Genomic DNA, 16,249 nt, shown 5'->3' with positions numbered 1-16,249 from the left:
TGACATCTGCAAAGAAAGCCTCTCTTGCATGTTTTAGTGTTGTGTGATAGTTACATAGTCTTTCTTTGTAGATGTCACAATAAACGTGTAATTGAGTTTTACGCCATTTCCGTTCGGCCCTACGGCAGAGTTGTCTTGCAGATAGAACTGCTTGTGCATTTTTCCATGGAGATTTCTTCCTACCAGACACAACCTTCACTTTAATGGGGACAATGTATTCAATGATATCTGAAAGTTTGCACTGAAAATCATCTACCAACTTATCTTCATCATTATAGCTTAAGGACGAGGAAGAAGAGTAGATTTGATTAAATGTTTCTGCTGTGTTTTCTGTGAAAGTACGTTTTGTGTTAGTAGCTTTTTGTTCAAGTGGGTTAACGGATAAAGAACATTCAAAGATAACAGCAAAGTGATCCGACAGGGCGACATCAGTTACAGAGACATTGGAAATATGCACACCCTTACTGATAACCAGGTCCAGTGTGTGTCCATGAGTGTGTGTTTCTTGTTTGACATGTTGTGTTAAACCAAAACTCTCTAATATATCAAGTAGATTTTTTGCCCCTCAGACTTCAGGTGTTTGAATTACAATCATGTTTCTGGAATGAATGACTGAACTCTAACTACTGATCTTCTGAAATGCAATGGCGTAAACAAAACATAATGGTGACTGTATGGTGTTTTTATGATGCAAAGCACTTTGAACTGCCTTAGTGCTGAAATGTGCTAAACAAATAAAATTGATTAACTGAGTAAGAAAGGGTTGTTTTGATAAACAGTTAAAATCCTTCATTCTTACCCACAAATAAAACATTCAAAAATGATAGTAAAATCTAAAATCCAATTAATTAAAAAAATATTATCTTTGATCATCTTTACTGTAAATGTTCACCAGGATCAAAAATTGAATCACCAAAACTTTCTTTTTGTCACAGTTTCAGTTTATTCAGATTTTTACAATAAAACATCACACTGATTTAATCATTAAAATAAAGAATAAACTACCAATCATGACTGTTGTATGAAAATACACAAAAAGAAATGTAATAAATGCTTATTACTTTATAACTCCATTCAGAACCTCAGTTCTACTCTACATAAACATACAGGAGGGACTTTGCTTCTCAACTAAATTAACAAATGAATGAATGTCTTCATGTGGATGTCTTTCTGGAGAGATCTTTTACAAAAAATTCAGTGTTTTTTCAACAAAATGAAGCTTTGCAAACTCTTGAGAATATTATGTGGCTAAACCTTTTCTTGTTCATTCAGGATTCCTGAACTGTGATGTGCATTAATTAAAGAGACAACACATGTTGAAGCTTTATAAAACTATGTAAAATCATGTAATTCCAATGAGAAACTCCTGATATTTAAAAACGATAATAAACCTGTTCAGATATCTGTCCTCTTTCTAATGTAGAAAACAAGTGAGTGTTTATAGACTGGTGTAATTTCAAATATCATCAGAATCAAAAATAATGACTGATGTCCTGAATGGTGATGATAATAATTACAGTTTCTTCGGGTTATCTGTACAAGGATTTGTACAACAGTTGATCTGACAAAGCAATAAATGTAACTAATTATTTTAGATTAATCAAAATCCTCCTGAGCAATGATAGCCTCCATGGCTATCAAGAAGGAGCACCCCCCACCCACCCCCAAAAAAACAACAAAAAAAAAAAACTTCAACATCAACAAAAGATAAAGTAATTCCATAAACACAGCTGATCTGACAACAATGATAGATTTTAAAACAACAGAAACTAAAATACACATTTTAACCTGCTGGACCTCAGATCACTGCTGACTATTTCAGCTTAATCAATTCAGCTGAGGCTCCATTACAGAAAAGCTCAACCCCAACATACAGAGGCTGAGTGAATCTGGTCTGGACTCTGTGGAGGAGAGTCATGGTTTCAGAGACGCTGTAGAAAGACAGAATACCTGCTCTGTGATTCAGGTACACTCCTATTCTGGAGGAAACTGGACCTGATACTGGAGTTTCAGTGTTGTTGTACTTAAATGTGTATTTGTTTGTAGAACAAACTAATGACCAAGATTTGTCATTTAATCCAAATTTTTCTTCTCTGCTGACATCCTTGTTTAAAATGGCTACAACTCCTCTTCCCGCTCCTTTCCACTCCACCTCCCAGTAACAACGACCAGTCAGACTCTCTCTGCTCAGAACCTGAGAATGCTGAGTAAACCTGTCTGGATGATCAGGATAAGACTGTTTGTCTGTCTTTTTGGCTTTTCTGTTCCTCTCGAATAAAGACAGAAATGAATTAGCCGTGTTTGGATCCAAAGTAATCTTTTGTGAATATTTTAAAAATTCAGCTCTAGTCTCTGGTTCCGGTTCTGACAGTAAAAATTGTACCTCATTTAGTCTCTGTGAGACGTCTGTCCATGGGTCTCTCAGGACGTCCTGTAGTTTGTCTCTGAGCTCTGACACAGCTGCTGTCACGTCCTTAAAGTTTCTCCTGGGACGGATGTTGATGCTGGATGAGTGTGTCGACTCCCTGAGTGCTGGCAGTGAGGGGTAGTTGAGGAGAAACTGGGTGTGATCCTCTGTGTGTGAGAGCTGCTCCAGCTCAGCGTCTTTCCTCTTCAGCTCAGTGATCTCCTGCTCCAGCTTCTCCTGAACATCTTTGACTCGACTCACTTCAGTTTCCTGCTGGGATCTGATCTGCTGCTTCACCTCAGAGCTTCTTTCCTGGAGGAGACGGATCAGCTCAGTGAAGATCTTCTCACTGTCCTCCACTGCTTTATCAGCAGAGACATTGATGGCCTCCACCTCCTGTTGAAGCAGCTTCACATCTTTCTCTTGGTCCTGGATTCTCTGATGGATTTGTTGTCGACTCTCCTGGAGCTTCTTCTGCTTCTCAGCTCTTTCTGCTGCAGCTGGGACTGTTTCATGGCCTTTATGTTCATCCATAGTGCAGAGATAACAGATACACTGCTGATCAGTACGACAGAAGAACTCCAACACTTTCTCATGGTGAGAGCAGATTTTCTCCTTGAGATTCTTGGAGGGATTCACCAGCTTGTGCTTTTTAAATTGTGAAGCATTATTGTGAAGTTGAAGGTGCTCTTCACAATAAGAAACCAAACAACCCAGACAGGACTTGACGGCTTTTGTCTTGACGGCAGGGCAAAAATCACAGACCACATCTTCAGGTTCAGCATAGCAGCGATCTAGTTGATTTCCTCTCTGCTCCATTTCTGCTCTCAGGAACAACGACTGCGAGTTTTTCTTCTGTAGGTTAAATTATCAGGTTGCTGAAGGGAGTGTCTCTGGTTCCACCCATCATGACGCTTGTAACTCAGAGTGGGAGGGAACAAGGAAGAACTTTGAATTGATCAGTGTCTGTTAATCCAGACTGCTCATCTCAGGTTGATATTTCCATGTTTTATTCAATAGTTGGAAGCTATTAAAACATCCTGTTTTTACCCCACTTTAAATATCAAGCTCAGTCAAACAGAAGTATAAAAGCCACACATGCAAATCCTGCAGATAAAAATAACAGATTATGGATTATATCTTGTTTCTGGGCTTATCACATTATTGTTCCTCATATAGAAACCTACATACAGGTGCAGTGGTGATAGGAGTCCACTCTGCATTTGGCTGGTTCTCTTTTCTGTCAGACTGCCCCAGGGCAGCTATGGCTACTAACCTGTAGCTGCCCACCATCAGTGTGTGTGTGAATAACTGTATTGTGAAGTGCTTTGTGATCCTCTGGATTTGATAAAGCACCATTTACTATTTACAATTATTAGCACTTCAAGTTAAAGTATGTAAAAAAGGTTTAAAATAAAAAATATTTTTGGAGCATAATCTCACACTATAACATTTAGAGTAATTCCACTTTTAATTTCAGTACTTTTTATTCAGTCTTCAAAATAGGAAAGACAAGAAAATGTATAACTAATTAAGATGTGTTAATCTTCATCTATCATGAAATTATTACAAGAAAATATCTACTTATCAAAGTTTTCTCATCAACAATTCCTGTAACTGAGAGAAAGACAGCTACACAGGGACCAAAGTTTGAACCCACAGTGAGGAGTATAGTTACAGAAGTAGAAAAGTATCTAGTGATTACTGTTGGAGAACTGCATCTTAGAGGGAAATCAGACACGGTCATCAAGTCAAAACATCTACAGATGAACCTCTAAACAGGACTGAATTTTCTGAACACGAATGACATAAATGTTTCAAACAGAAATGTGCCTCTACAGCCATGTAATGGCTGTGGCTTTTTAATTCTCTTTTATAATTTACTTGCATCGTTGTCTTTTATTAGACTTAATTTAATTGCATTTTGGTTCATACAGCTGTCTGTGCAGAAACAGTTGCTGGAAATGTGCTGCATAAAGAAGTAATAAGCAATTTGAGCAGACTGATTATATAAAATATAATTTTTGTTGTGTTCACTAAGGATTATAAGGATTTACTCTAAACTGGCTGGAAATTAATGAAGCAAGCTTACAAATGATTCAAGAAGTGTAAAAATGGCACTTTATGAAATACAGTCACACGTCTGACAACAAATGTACTTCATTTAAAGAGACAGTTCCAGGTTATGCCTCTTTAGTCTAGCAACATCAAAGGCTATGTTCACACAGCAGATCTAGATCCAATGAAATCTCTTTTTTGCGTGGTTAATCATACTACTAATTAAAAATAACCAACTATATATAAACCGTTCTATAGTTTAAAACCCCTGCAGCTTTTCCTCAACCCTACTCCCCATGGCCTTGTACAGAAGCCATAACTTCCACACTGAAGAACTCTAAACCTAGTTGAGACGTGCAACCCATCAATGCAGCAGGACTCCTCTCTGAGTCATCTTTCTTCTCAGAAACAACCGTTGGTTTCATTTTTCAGCAACATGTTGCTGCAGTGAACATCAGTGGTTTCACCCATTATCAGGTGTGAGTTTCTCAAGAAGTGTTTCTCAATTCCAGCCCTCAGGCACCCGTTCTTCATATTTTAGATGTGTTTCATTTCCAGATCACCTGATTCAAATGACTGTATGACCTCTTCTGCAGCCATCGAGTACTGCAGAGGTCTGTTATTCACCCCACAGATTCAAACCAGATGTCTGACAAAAGGGAAACACCTAAAATATGCCAGGCAGGGGGGACTGAAGAATTGAGAAACACTGGTCTAAAGGGAGGAAACATGTTTCACTAATACACCTTTTGGACTAAATATTTTGAGTTCTTCAGGTCACCTAAATAGAAATAAATGCAGTTTCTCCTTCTCTCAGTCTTTAAATAAGAAAAGCTTTTATATCTGATTAATACAACTCAAACATAAAAATTATAGACTCTCCACTTGGTATTCGTCCAAATTCACATAATTAGCACAAGTTCAGACAGGAATATTACTGGGCTGCTGTCTGACTCACCTCTCTGATGATTCACCACTGGTGTCTTACAATGAACAAAGGAAATAAATCTAACATCAGGAGCCTCGGGTGATTGAGTTGTAGTATTATGGGCTGTAGAGGAGGAATGGTAAAAACCTAAATCTATGTTAACTACATATAATTTACATCTCCAGTTAAACCCATGACTATTAAAAGCCCTGGCAGCTTAAAAATTATTTTAATTCAACCAAAATGTTTGTTGTAGAGAAAGAGACATCCATCCATCCATTTTCTGAACACCCTTGTCCCTCAGTGGGGTCGGGAGGTGCTGGTCCCTCTCCAGCTAACATTCCGGGCAAGAGGCGGGGTCACCTGGACAGGTCACCAGTCTGTCGCAGGGCAACACAAAGACACACAACCATGCATACACACACTCACACCTAGGGGCAATTTGGAGAGGCCAATTAACTTAACAGTCATGTTTTTGGACTGTGGGAGGAAACCGGAGTACCCGGAGAAAACCCACGCATGCACAGGGAGACCATATGTTGTCGCCCTCTGTCTCCGTGCTGCCGCCAGCTCGCCACCAGGGGGCCCCAGCAGTCCCTCTCCTGACGCTCCACCTTGCGGGTGTGTCTGCACACACCTGCAGATCATCTGATCAGTTCCAGGACTATAAGAGGAGCCTCCAGCCAACACTTCAACGCCAGAGTGTTAACCCTTGTGGTAACTAAGAGCCATCTGAAAACCTTGAGTTATATACGTTCCTGTTCTAACCTCTGTCTCCTCATCTCAGGTTTGATCGAGCCCTGGACCCGGGCAAGATCCGGACCCAGTCGAGCCCGCTAAAGGGATCTGGATCTCCTCGCCCTGGAGGGCCCTGCACCTCTCCCTCACTTCCCCCGAGCAGGAGTTCATTGGACCCCAAACCCAGCCCCGGCGTTTCCGACCTGTCTGTTGTTCAAAGCCACTCCAGCTCGAATCACCTTTTTTTCGTTGTTGAATAAAACCCTTAAACTTCAGTTTTCTCCTGAGTGCCTGCTGCATGTGGGTTCGGAATATTCCAAAAACCATGACACCATGCAAACTCCATGCAAAAAGACCGGGGCCGGGAATCGAACCCAGAACCTTCTTGCTGCAAGGCAACAGCTCTACCAACTGCGCCACTGTGCAGAAAGAAACAGAAAATCTGTATTGGCATTGCAATTGTAAATCCTTCCTTTAAAAACTGACCAGTGTTTTGTATGTTTCCTGTAATATTTTGAGGATTTATATTTAGGCATGAGCTCCAATTCTGTTTCTAATTTATGACTCTACAATCAATTCTACTCTGAAAAATCATTTGGTTAGAAATTTTTAATAAAACTTTCAGTTTGTTTCCTCCCAGCAGAGAAAATGCTGAAAATGTACTTGTATGGTAGTTTCAGAAGTCTACTTTCCATCTTTATATGTGCAAACTTCTTAATAAAACAAACTTAGACTACTAAATTAGTATTTCAATTTTTTTACATTTCAAAAAACAAAACTTGAACAACAGATCAGACTAACGATATGCTTTAAGGCTCTTACCAACATAAAGTGCACAGCAGCATGTAGACGGTACTGTTCCACCTCATCGAAACGTCTTGTTGCAACAGCTTCTTGGGCTGCATTTGTAACTCATGGAGTCAGGAATATTCAAGCAACGAATGCTTAAAATGTCCAGCAATTCCCATCCCCATTGCAACAGTCTCTGCGATGCTGTGCTACCACTGCGCAAGTTGTCGATCATTTACAACGAGTTGCAGTGTGTGTGCCAAACAGTTTAAACTTTTCAAGAATAACCAGTTCTTTGGTCATATTATGGCTCGGTACAGAGGCGCAAAAAGTGAGTATGCAGCGTATGCAACGCATAGGGGCGCAGCACCAGAGGGGGCGCCAAAACCCCGTCTGGAGGGGGCGACGCGCCGATTATGTTTTCCCATACACTTCAGCGCGCCTCACGCTCCTTCACCTCTCGCACATAACGAGGTAAATGTAGCGATTTTTACACTTCACGTATCATCGCCTTGGGGGTGGGGGGGGTGTTGGTCAGCGTCGCTCCTTCACCCTGACGTTCCTTCCCTGGGGTGGGGGCGCCGATTTATGTTTTCGCATCCACCTGAATAATGTGTAGTTGCGCTACTGGCTCGGTATATTCGTGGGTTCCAGTGCTGCATCAATGGCTGGTCATCCAATGCCATGAACTCCATAACTTTCCTCGTATTAGCTTTGTTTTTGTTTTTTTTCATTGCTCATCAGAGCTAACAGCGGGCCACCGACGAAGTCTTTTCTTCCGCTTTAGCCTTAGTTTGACTGCTCTCTTCAAATGCTGCATATTCAGCAGCGTGGTGGTTTCATAAATATCAATCAATCACTTTATTTTTGGTAAATTATCCACATCAAACACAACAAAAAAACAAAATAAACAAACCCATAATTTACCAAAAAAGGAATAGGCTGAACCCAAGCTTATTTTTGCCTACCCTGTTTTATACCCAACAACCTACCAAAATATCTTCACAAAATATATATAAATCTACATAGCAGCATAAGATTTTATCATTTTACATTTTAAAGCTCTTTTAAAGCTCACCAAGAAAGGACATAACTTAAAATCATCATTCAATTCATTCCACAGTTTCACACCAATAACTGAAACAAGCAGGAAATTTGCTTGTTTCATAACTTCATAACCAGCAACCTTCTCTCCTATGGTCTGTTTAACAGCTACATTCTTAGATCAACACAATCCTCCAGCTCTGTCAGCAGCAGAAACAGCAACATTATAACCTATCAGGGAAACAGACTATATTTGCTTTGCATCGTCTCCACATGATGACAATGATACAGTAGGATCTAATTAAATATTAGATTCTTGATGTGTTGTTGATATGCTGTTGTACATTGTTTTAAAATCTTGTTCAACATGCCCCTTTTTAACATTGAGTCCCTGCCCCTCCAAAGATCTCTACACGGCCTGACTCCGAGGAACTTTTTGTTCGGTCAATGTCCCAGTGCAAGTACTAGAACAAAGATTTTTAGGCCAGTTTGTTTTCATAGCCGTTTCCTCGCTCGTCCTCTTGATCTCCTTTCATAGAATGGAGGTGGAGGTGGGGGGAAGAGTGTGACGCTCATGGAGGGTTGAGGTGGTGGGGTCAGTTGTGGAGAAAGGAGAGGATGAGGGTGGAGGTGGGGGGGCAGCTGTGGAGAAAAGACAGGATGGAGGTGGAGGGAAGGCTCCGGAGCGAGGCGGGGCGATGAATGGCTTGCATGTTTGACTAAAGTGATCAGGGGTACGGCATACAGTCCTTAAACATTGACCAGCGATTTCCATGGCAATTGGTTCTGGTTCTGCCAGTATAACATCCACTGCAGTGACCTTCAGTGAGATGTTTGTTCATGTGTCTCTCAGGATGTCCTGTAGTTTGTCTCTGAGCGCTATAACGTGATAAGTATCTTGTTAAAACGTGATAGTTATCTTGTTAAAACGTGATAGTATCTTGTTAAATAGTGATTCTTGAGAATAGGGACAAAACAGGTCCTATGAATAAAGGACAAAATTTGAATAAAATATACACAAAATATAATTTTTTCAAATATCTGACTCAACTAACCTGGGTCATGTGAGCACAACAATGTATATTTTTCTTTTTTTTGCTGAATATTTTTTTATTTTAAACATTGTAGTCGGTGGATGATACCTGTAAAAGACCTTGTCCAGGAGCAGAACTCAATACATTATAATAGTTTAAAACAGTAAAGGCTGTGCTGGCTGCAAGACGTAAGCTAGCCCCACCAGCTCCAGCTACTGCCACAGCCTGCCCATCTCCAGCCGCCACAGCCTGGCCGTCCGAGCCTGCCGCTGTTGCGGCGTCCCCGCGGGCCGAGCCACCGGAGGTCCCGGCCCCTGGGCTCCGCCTGCAGCTGCCTCCGGTCCCTGCGCCGAGGCAGCGTCAGTCTCCGCCCCCAGAGTTTCCTGCGTCCGCTGCATGTGAGCAGCCCCCAGAGTTTCCCGAGTCAGCTGCCGGAGTGCAATCCCCCGAGCTCCAGCCTCCAGTGCCTGCTCCGCCCAAGACTCCTAGTGCTCAGTCTCCTAGTGGTCCCCCAGAGACTCCTAGTGGTCTCCCAGAGGCTCCAGCCGGCCTACCTGCCGGCCCTCCAGAGGCTCCTGCCAGCCCTCCAAAGGCTCCTGCCGGCCTTCCAGGGCCGCTTTGGCTGTGTGTCCCGCGCCGGCGATGCCCGCCGGACCAGCCTCCTCGTCGGTGCTTCCTCCGCCAGCGTCGCTGCCCACCGCGGCCCAAGCTCCGCTTCCTGTGTCGCCGCCCACCGCGGCCCAAGCTCCGCCTCCGACGTCGCCGCCCGCCGGGCCTCCTGCGGGAGCTCTGCCTCTTGTGCCGTGGACGGCCCCCAGACTGTTTTCCTGTGTTTAAGTTCCTGTGTGGATTTAGTTTTTGTCTCTGGACTCTGGCCCTCCTGCCGTCGCCCCTCCACCCACCCTGTTGGGTTGCTTTTTGTTTGGAACTGTTTTCTGGACTCTTGCCCTCCTGTCGTCGCCACTCCGCCCACCCTGTTGGGTCGTTTTGTTTTTTGTTTGTGGACTTTTCTGTTGGGCGCCTGGTAGGCGCCCCTTGAGGGGGGGGTACTGTTATGATCCGTGTTGCTGTGTGTTTAGTTTTTGAGTTTTTCTGTGTGATTCTGTTTCCTTGTGTGTCTCTGTCCTGTCCTCCCCGTTGATTGTCTCCCAGGTGTGTCTCGTTCCCTTGATTGCCCCGTGTGTATTTAGTCTCACCTGTTGTCTGTGTTCTTCGTCGGATTCTCGTCTAATGTCGTCTTGTGTACCAGTCTGTTTCCCTGTGTTCTTTGTGCTCTCCGTTGTTCTGTACCTCGACATTTAACATTAAATTTATCATCATCGTCATCCTGGGTCCTCCCTGCATTCTCCCTCACCACTCACCACTTCAAATCATGACAATCCCCAGCTCTCCGCTATGCTGCAGCTAGTGTAACCCAGGGTAAAATCTGCCCTTATGCATTTCTGTACTGCTCTGAATGCATTACCATTGGTTCTACTCACAGTCAGTCACATAATGCATTCAGCAAATCACAGTGTCTGGAGTGGTAATACAGACCTACTCCAGCTTTCCCCAGTCAGGTGTGAGGGGGAGGCAGGCTGGGATGGTCTGTGCTTCTTTTCCCCTCCAGCAAACCATACTGACACACAAACCACTTTTCGCCTCTTCTCCGTTGAGGAGAAATGGCGCTTGAACATTTTCCCCTCAAATAGTTGGACAAATAAAATCACGGATCACTTCAGTCAATGATGTGTGAAAAAGTAATGCAGTCACCCAACATAGCTTATCTTTTCATGTCTTCATCAAGTGTCGGCCACCAGAGGAGGCTTCAGATTAACTGATTTAATTCATACCAAACCTTAGTAATTATCATGTAACACATACGTGCTCCACAGCTTTTAGGTACGACCATCCTGAACCTCCAAGAACACAGTCATCCTCTACTGTAAAATCAAACCACATCTGAAATTACTCATCTACAGGATTTGTTCATCATGTAAAAANTTACAGTTTCTATGTGTGAACAGCACTAAGCTACAGGAGCAGGAAAGCTGCTTCATCAATATAATTCACAGCTGAAGACTTAAAACTGACTGAGATACACAGAAAGGAAGCAAAGTTTCCCTAAACTGGTTAGAAAACCTTAGACGGTTCTTCTGGGGAAGTGGAGCACACCAAAACAGAAGACTACATGCTTTTTGCCGACTGTTCAGCTTCAGATTAACTACGTCAGGACCATAAGAAATTAGGGAAAGGATTTTGAGGACCATGGGTCACTGACAAATTTTATATAAAATACCACAGAATCTTTCCTTTTAGACTTTTTCAGATGTAGACATCTAAGGTAATACAAATAAATATAAAATAAATGGAAAAAATTAGAATGTTTCTTTCTCAGGACAGCGAATGCTTCCAACTGTAAAGTCGTTCCTGGACCTTACAGCCTACCAGTCGACACCCTCCGGTCAGAAACACAGCTGTGTTATTTAACCAATTTATATGAGGTTTTGTGCATCACCCAAACCTGACAACCATTTGGGGCCATCAGCTGGATGATTGGTCAGATATATGGCTGGATGTACGGTTGGAGGAACGGCTGACTGGTTAGACGTAAAGTTGGTTTTAATGATTGATTGGATGAACATTTGGATGAGTGGATGGATGGTTGGTTAAGACCCTTGTAATGGATGTCAGCATCATTAATAATGCAGATCACCATTGGCTTGGTTAATGGTAGAAAACATCTGATCTGCTGTGGATGCCAGGCCTCCTTATTGTAGAACTGTAATCAAATTAGGCTCTTTAACAGCTGTACTTTTTGTAGATAAAGAAGGTCAACTCTCCCAGTTTGTTTTTTTAAATATGTCCTGTATGGACAATATCTTATTCAATGACAAACTTTTATCCACAGAAGTGGCAGCTAGCCATTTTACTATTATCACAAAAAAAACTTTCTGTAATACTTTAAATTATCGAAACTTTATTCAAAGTTAAACTTTTGGATCAGAGGTTGTCTTAAATCTGAAGATGTGAGTTTTAGAGTCGGTTTAAGGAGTTTCACATCAACAACTACCCACCATTTTGATTAATTTCATGACTAAATGTTTATTGTGCAGATATGAAAAAGAAAATTATAGTGCAGCAAAATAGGTGAATAAATAAGATTATAGGTTGCAGCAAATTTACTGAATAAAAGAAAATTATTGATCCCCCATAGAAACTTTGCAATCACATATGAATTATGACAAAATACCTACATTTAACTACACCCAGAAGAATTGTATTGATATTCCAACCTAAACAATGTAAAAATAACCACCAGTAAGTTAAAAATTAATTAGAACAGCATCAAACATGTTAAATGTAATGGCATTTTCTCAATAAAACTAATTATTAATTATTATAAAGTGATGGATTGAAAGAGAGATTATCTCAAAAGATATAAGAGTAAAGGTTATGCTACTAAAATTTGGGGGGTTACACATAAATTAGACCCTACTGGGCATCAACATGTGAACTGGGTCAAAATGGATCAACCAGTTGGACATGAACTCTTGATGGCTGATTTATCCACAGCTGACAAGTGGCCGCCTCGCTCAGCTGCAGATTCCCATGCTGAGTTTGAAGGAGGCTAAACCAAAAGAGAGGGGATTTACTGAAGGCTGGTGAAGTTTTGTGCAAAGAGAAAAAGCAATTGACTAAAGAGTCTCTTAAGATACTCTTAATAATCAATCTAGCAGGTGTTTTTAAAAAGTGTCTAGCCAATAATAAAGTAAAACTCCTATTTTTAGCAGAACATCAGCAACTTTTGGGGAGTACCTCCAAAAGGTACAAATATATTCTCTTCTTCTTTGAGCCAATGAAAAAGGCCTGATGCATACTGAAATATCTCTATCATTGTGTCTCTCATTAATATTGACTTTTAGATTTAATTAAAACAACTGAACAATTTTCCCAGCTCCCTTCCTTTTCCACAGATATTAAAGCTCATTAAACAAACATCACAATAGCTGCATCAAGCCAAACATCTAATTTCTTAAAAAAAAAAAAAAGTAACTGAGACATTAAAATATTTTTTTAAATCAATCTCCAGATTTCATTTTGTCTCAAACTCCTAAGCAAGAAGAATTAAGTAGTTATCAGTTACTTTTGAGATTACTGGAACAGTTATTCTCCTCATGTATCTTTTTTGTTTGTTTCTGAAATACAAAAAGCCTCCTTAACATAAATGCATGCATAACATTCACATGATTAAAACTAAACTGACATCAAATGATTTTATCATGTATAGAAAATCACAATTTAAACCAAAAACCTGAAATATAACTACTGAGGTATTCACTCTTAAAGTATTATAATATTCCCGCACATCATGTTTCTTTGGCCCAAATTACCAAAGTCTCTTGGAGATGCTGGGTCCCCATCATCGGTTTAAGGGCTCATTAGTTCAGTGACGTCGTTTCCTGTGACATCTGCATACACGAGTCTCCACCAGCTTTATTTTTTTCTGGGCATGTGGCTGAAGAACTTCTTGCATGCAGCTGCACCAATCTACCAGTAGGTGGCTCCAGAGAACTAAAAATCCCAGAACATCAGTTTTTCTTGCTCGTCTATGCCGCTCTGATTTACTCCAGCATCATCTTTCAGGTTGTTAGGTCAGCCAGAAAAGCTGCTTTTAGTTTCCCAAAAACTAAACGTAAAACTTTATCGGTAGTGGCCCATAAACATTTGAATATTTTGCCCCTGTAGACAAGTATCTTCACTTCATGCTTTTAAGTCTCCTTTAAAAACATATTTTTTCAATAACATTTAACCCACTTTGAGTTTACTGTATCTTTTTATTTTCTTTTTCCATGTTATTAATGTTTCAGTGCTTGTTTTATGTCATGAATTTTATCTATTTTATCTCTACTTTCTGTTTTTAAAAGGGCTTTCTGAATAAATCGGACATGGATGTTATTATTATTATTATGATTGTTACGATTAACAAAAGTTAATATTTTCACAAGAGATGAACAGTTTTTTAAAGCAATACAAGACAGTAATTTTCACACAGAGGAAGTTTCTGTTTGGTTTTGGTCTGGTGCCAATATCAGACAGTACCAGAACCAAGATTTATAGGCTGACTTGTTTTCATAGCCATCTCCCCATGAATTTCCTTACATCAATTGTGGAGAATAGTTGAGGTGGGGGGATGGGATCTTTTGTGGAGCTGAAGGTGGATGAGAGTAGGCAGTCGGCTGTGGAGTGGATAGAGGGCGTGCTTGACACCAGCGTGTCCGACTTAAGTGATCGGGGGTGCGGTATGCAGTCAAGAAGTGTCGTCATTGAGTATTGCCCTGAGAGTAGGTACCGGCAGTGATGCCCTTTCCACTCAGGAACAGGAACGAACACATGCTCATCATGCAAAATATTCTAACTTTCCCTCATCAAAAGTTCTTTTCAGAATATTTGTTTTCCAAAAGCAACACTACTGTATTAAAGTTTATTAATTTTTCTTTTGAATAATACCAATTTTATGTATGTTGAAGCAAATAAAACACTCTGTGGCTCAGTTTCAACATATATATATTTTATATGGTATTCCAAAAATGCCATGTTTGCTGTTTGGGGCAATATTGAACCTTTATTTTAAAAGAAAGCTATAGAGTGTATTTTATTGTTTTGCAACATGGTTTTACACATATAATTAAAAAATGTCATTACAATTAAGTGTCAAATTGATTTAATTTTTGAGTAATCGGCTTTAAATAACCCCATCCTTCTCTATTCAAAGGTGGGTTTGTGGCAAGGTACACCTAACCCCCTAAATCTCAAAAACCATTAGACATAATGGGCTAAAATTTTCTCTGCTCTTTTCTGGTAATACATTTAATAGAAAATGCATTTAGAGTACTAAAAATAATAATTACAAAATTGACTGCCGGAACCTACTGAGAGAAAAGTATCTACTTCAGAGATTGCCAGTGAGATGTTTGTCCATGTGTCTCTCAGGACATCGTACATTATATCTCTGAGCTCTGACACAGCTGCTGTCACGTCCTCAAAGTGTCTCAGAGGACGGATGTTGATGCTGGATGAGTGTGTCGACTCCCTGAGTGCTGGCAGTGAGGGGTAGTTGAGGAGAAACTGGGTGTGATCCTCTGTGTGTGAGAGCTGCTCCAGCTCAGCGTCTTTCCTCTTCAGCTCAGTGATCTCCTGCTCCAGCTTCTCCTGAACATCTTTGACTCGACTCACTTCAGTTTCCTGCTGGGATCTGATCTGCTGCTTCACCTCAGAGCTTCTTTCCTGGAGGAGACGGATCAGCTCAGTGAAGATCTCCTCACTGTCCTCCACTGCTTTATCAGCAGAGACATTGATGGCCTCCACCTCCTGTTGAAGCAGCTTCACATCTTTCTCTTGGTCCTGGATTCTCTGATGGATTTGTTGTCGACTCTCCTGGAGCTTCTTCTGCTTCTCAGCTCTTTCTGCTGCAGCTGGGACTGTTGCATGGTATTTATGGTAATCCATTGTGCAGCAATAACAGATACACTGCTGATCAGTACGACAGAAGATCTTCATCTCCTCACCATGACGAGGGCAAAAGTTCTGCTCAAGTTTAGCAGATGCTTCAACAATTTTGTGTTTTTTAAAAGTAGAAGATTCATAGTGAGGTTGAAGGTGATTCTCACAATAAGAGGCCAAACAAACCAGACAGGACTTGACAGCTTTCATCTTCCTCCCAGTGCAGACATCACAGGCCACATCCTCAGGTCCAGCATAGCAGTGATCAGCAGGAGCAGCTTGGAGTCCAATCTCTTTCAGATCTTCCACCAACTCTGCTAACATGATGCTTTTCTCCAGGTTAGGCCTCGGTATGAAATCTTTCCTGCACTGAGGGCAGCTGTGGACTTCCATCTGATCTTCTCCATCCCAGTGGCCTTTAATACAGTTCATGCAGTAGCTGTGTCCACAGGGAATCGTCACTGGATCCTTCAGTAGATCCAAGCAGATGGAACAGGAGATTTTCTCCAGCTGAACTCCACTCTGAGCCATTTTACCTCTCAGTAATGACAGTTTGAGTCGGACATCTCTGACTATATATATATGCAAGTTACACCCACCTTAAAAATATGTGGATAAACTGGTATGCTTTTGTTTCACAGCAGGAAGATGTAATTTCAGGCTGACTGATTTCCAGAAGGTGTTTAATTCTTTCTGTTCTCTGTTTCTCCATATGTGGTAAAGATGAATAATTATATGTTCTGATATTTATGAGGTGGTTGAATATGG

At 41.1% G+C, this 16,249-nt stretch overlaps 1 protein-coding gene and 1 long non-coding RNA gene across 2 annotated transcripts; both read right to left on the bottom strand.

Annotated features, from left to right (window-relative positions):
- Nucleotides 1–1,807: 1,807 nt before the first annotated feature.
- LOC106941879 (tripartite motif-containing protein 16-like) lies at nt 1,808–16,019 on the bottom strand. Its single transcript, XM_015025020.1, has 3 exons — nt 15,722–16,019; nt 14,908–15,541; nt 1,808–2,364 (listed from the first exon to the last, which is right to left on the bottom strand). The coding sequence occupies exons 1-3, from the start codon at nt 16,010–16,012 to the stop codon at nt 1,814–1,816; spliced, it is 1,476 nt and encodes a 491-aa protein (XP_014880506.1). The 5' UTR covers nt 16,013–16,019; the 3' UTR covers nt 1,808–1,813.
- Nucleotides 9,862–10,134, bottom strand: LOC106941880 (uncharacterized). The gene is made up of 2 exons (XR_001423475.1): nt 10,005–10,134; nt 9,862–9,940 (listed from the first exon to the last, which is right to left on the bottom strand). It is a non-coding gene; the product is annotated as an uncharacterized LOC106941880 (long non-coding RNA).
- Nucleotides 16,020–16,249: the final 230 nt, after the last annotated feature.

This window comes from Poecilia latipinna, unplaced genomic scaffold (genome assembly GCF_001443285.1).
Source record: "Poecilia latipinna isolate Pla-1442-1.1 unplaced genomic scaffold, P_latipinna-1.0 Scaffold3919, whole genome shotgun sequence".
Classification (NCBI taxonomy): domain Eukaryota; kingdom Metazoa; phylum Chordata; class Actinopteri; order Cyprinodontiformes; family Poeciliidae; genus Poecilia; species Poecilia latipinna.
The sequence above is the reverse complement of the archived record's forward strand: the minus strand, read 5'-3'. Positions and strand labels throughout refer to the sequence as shown.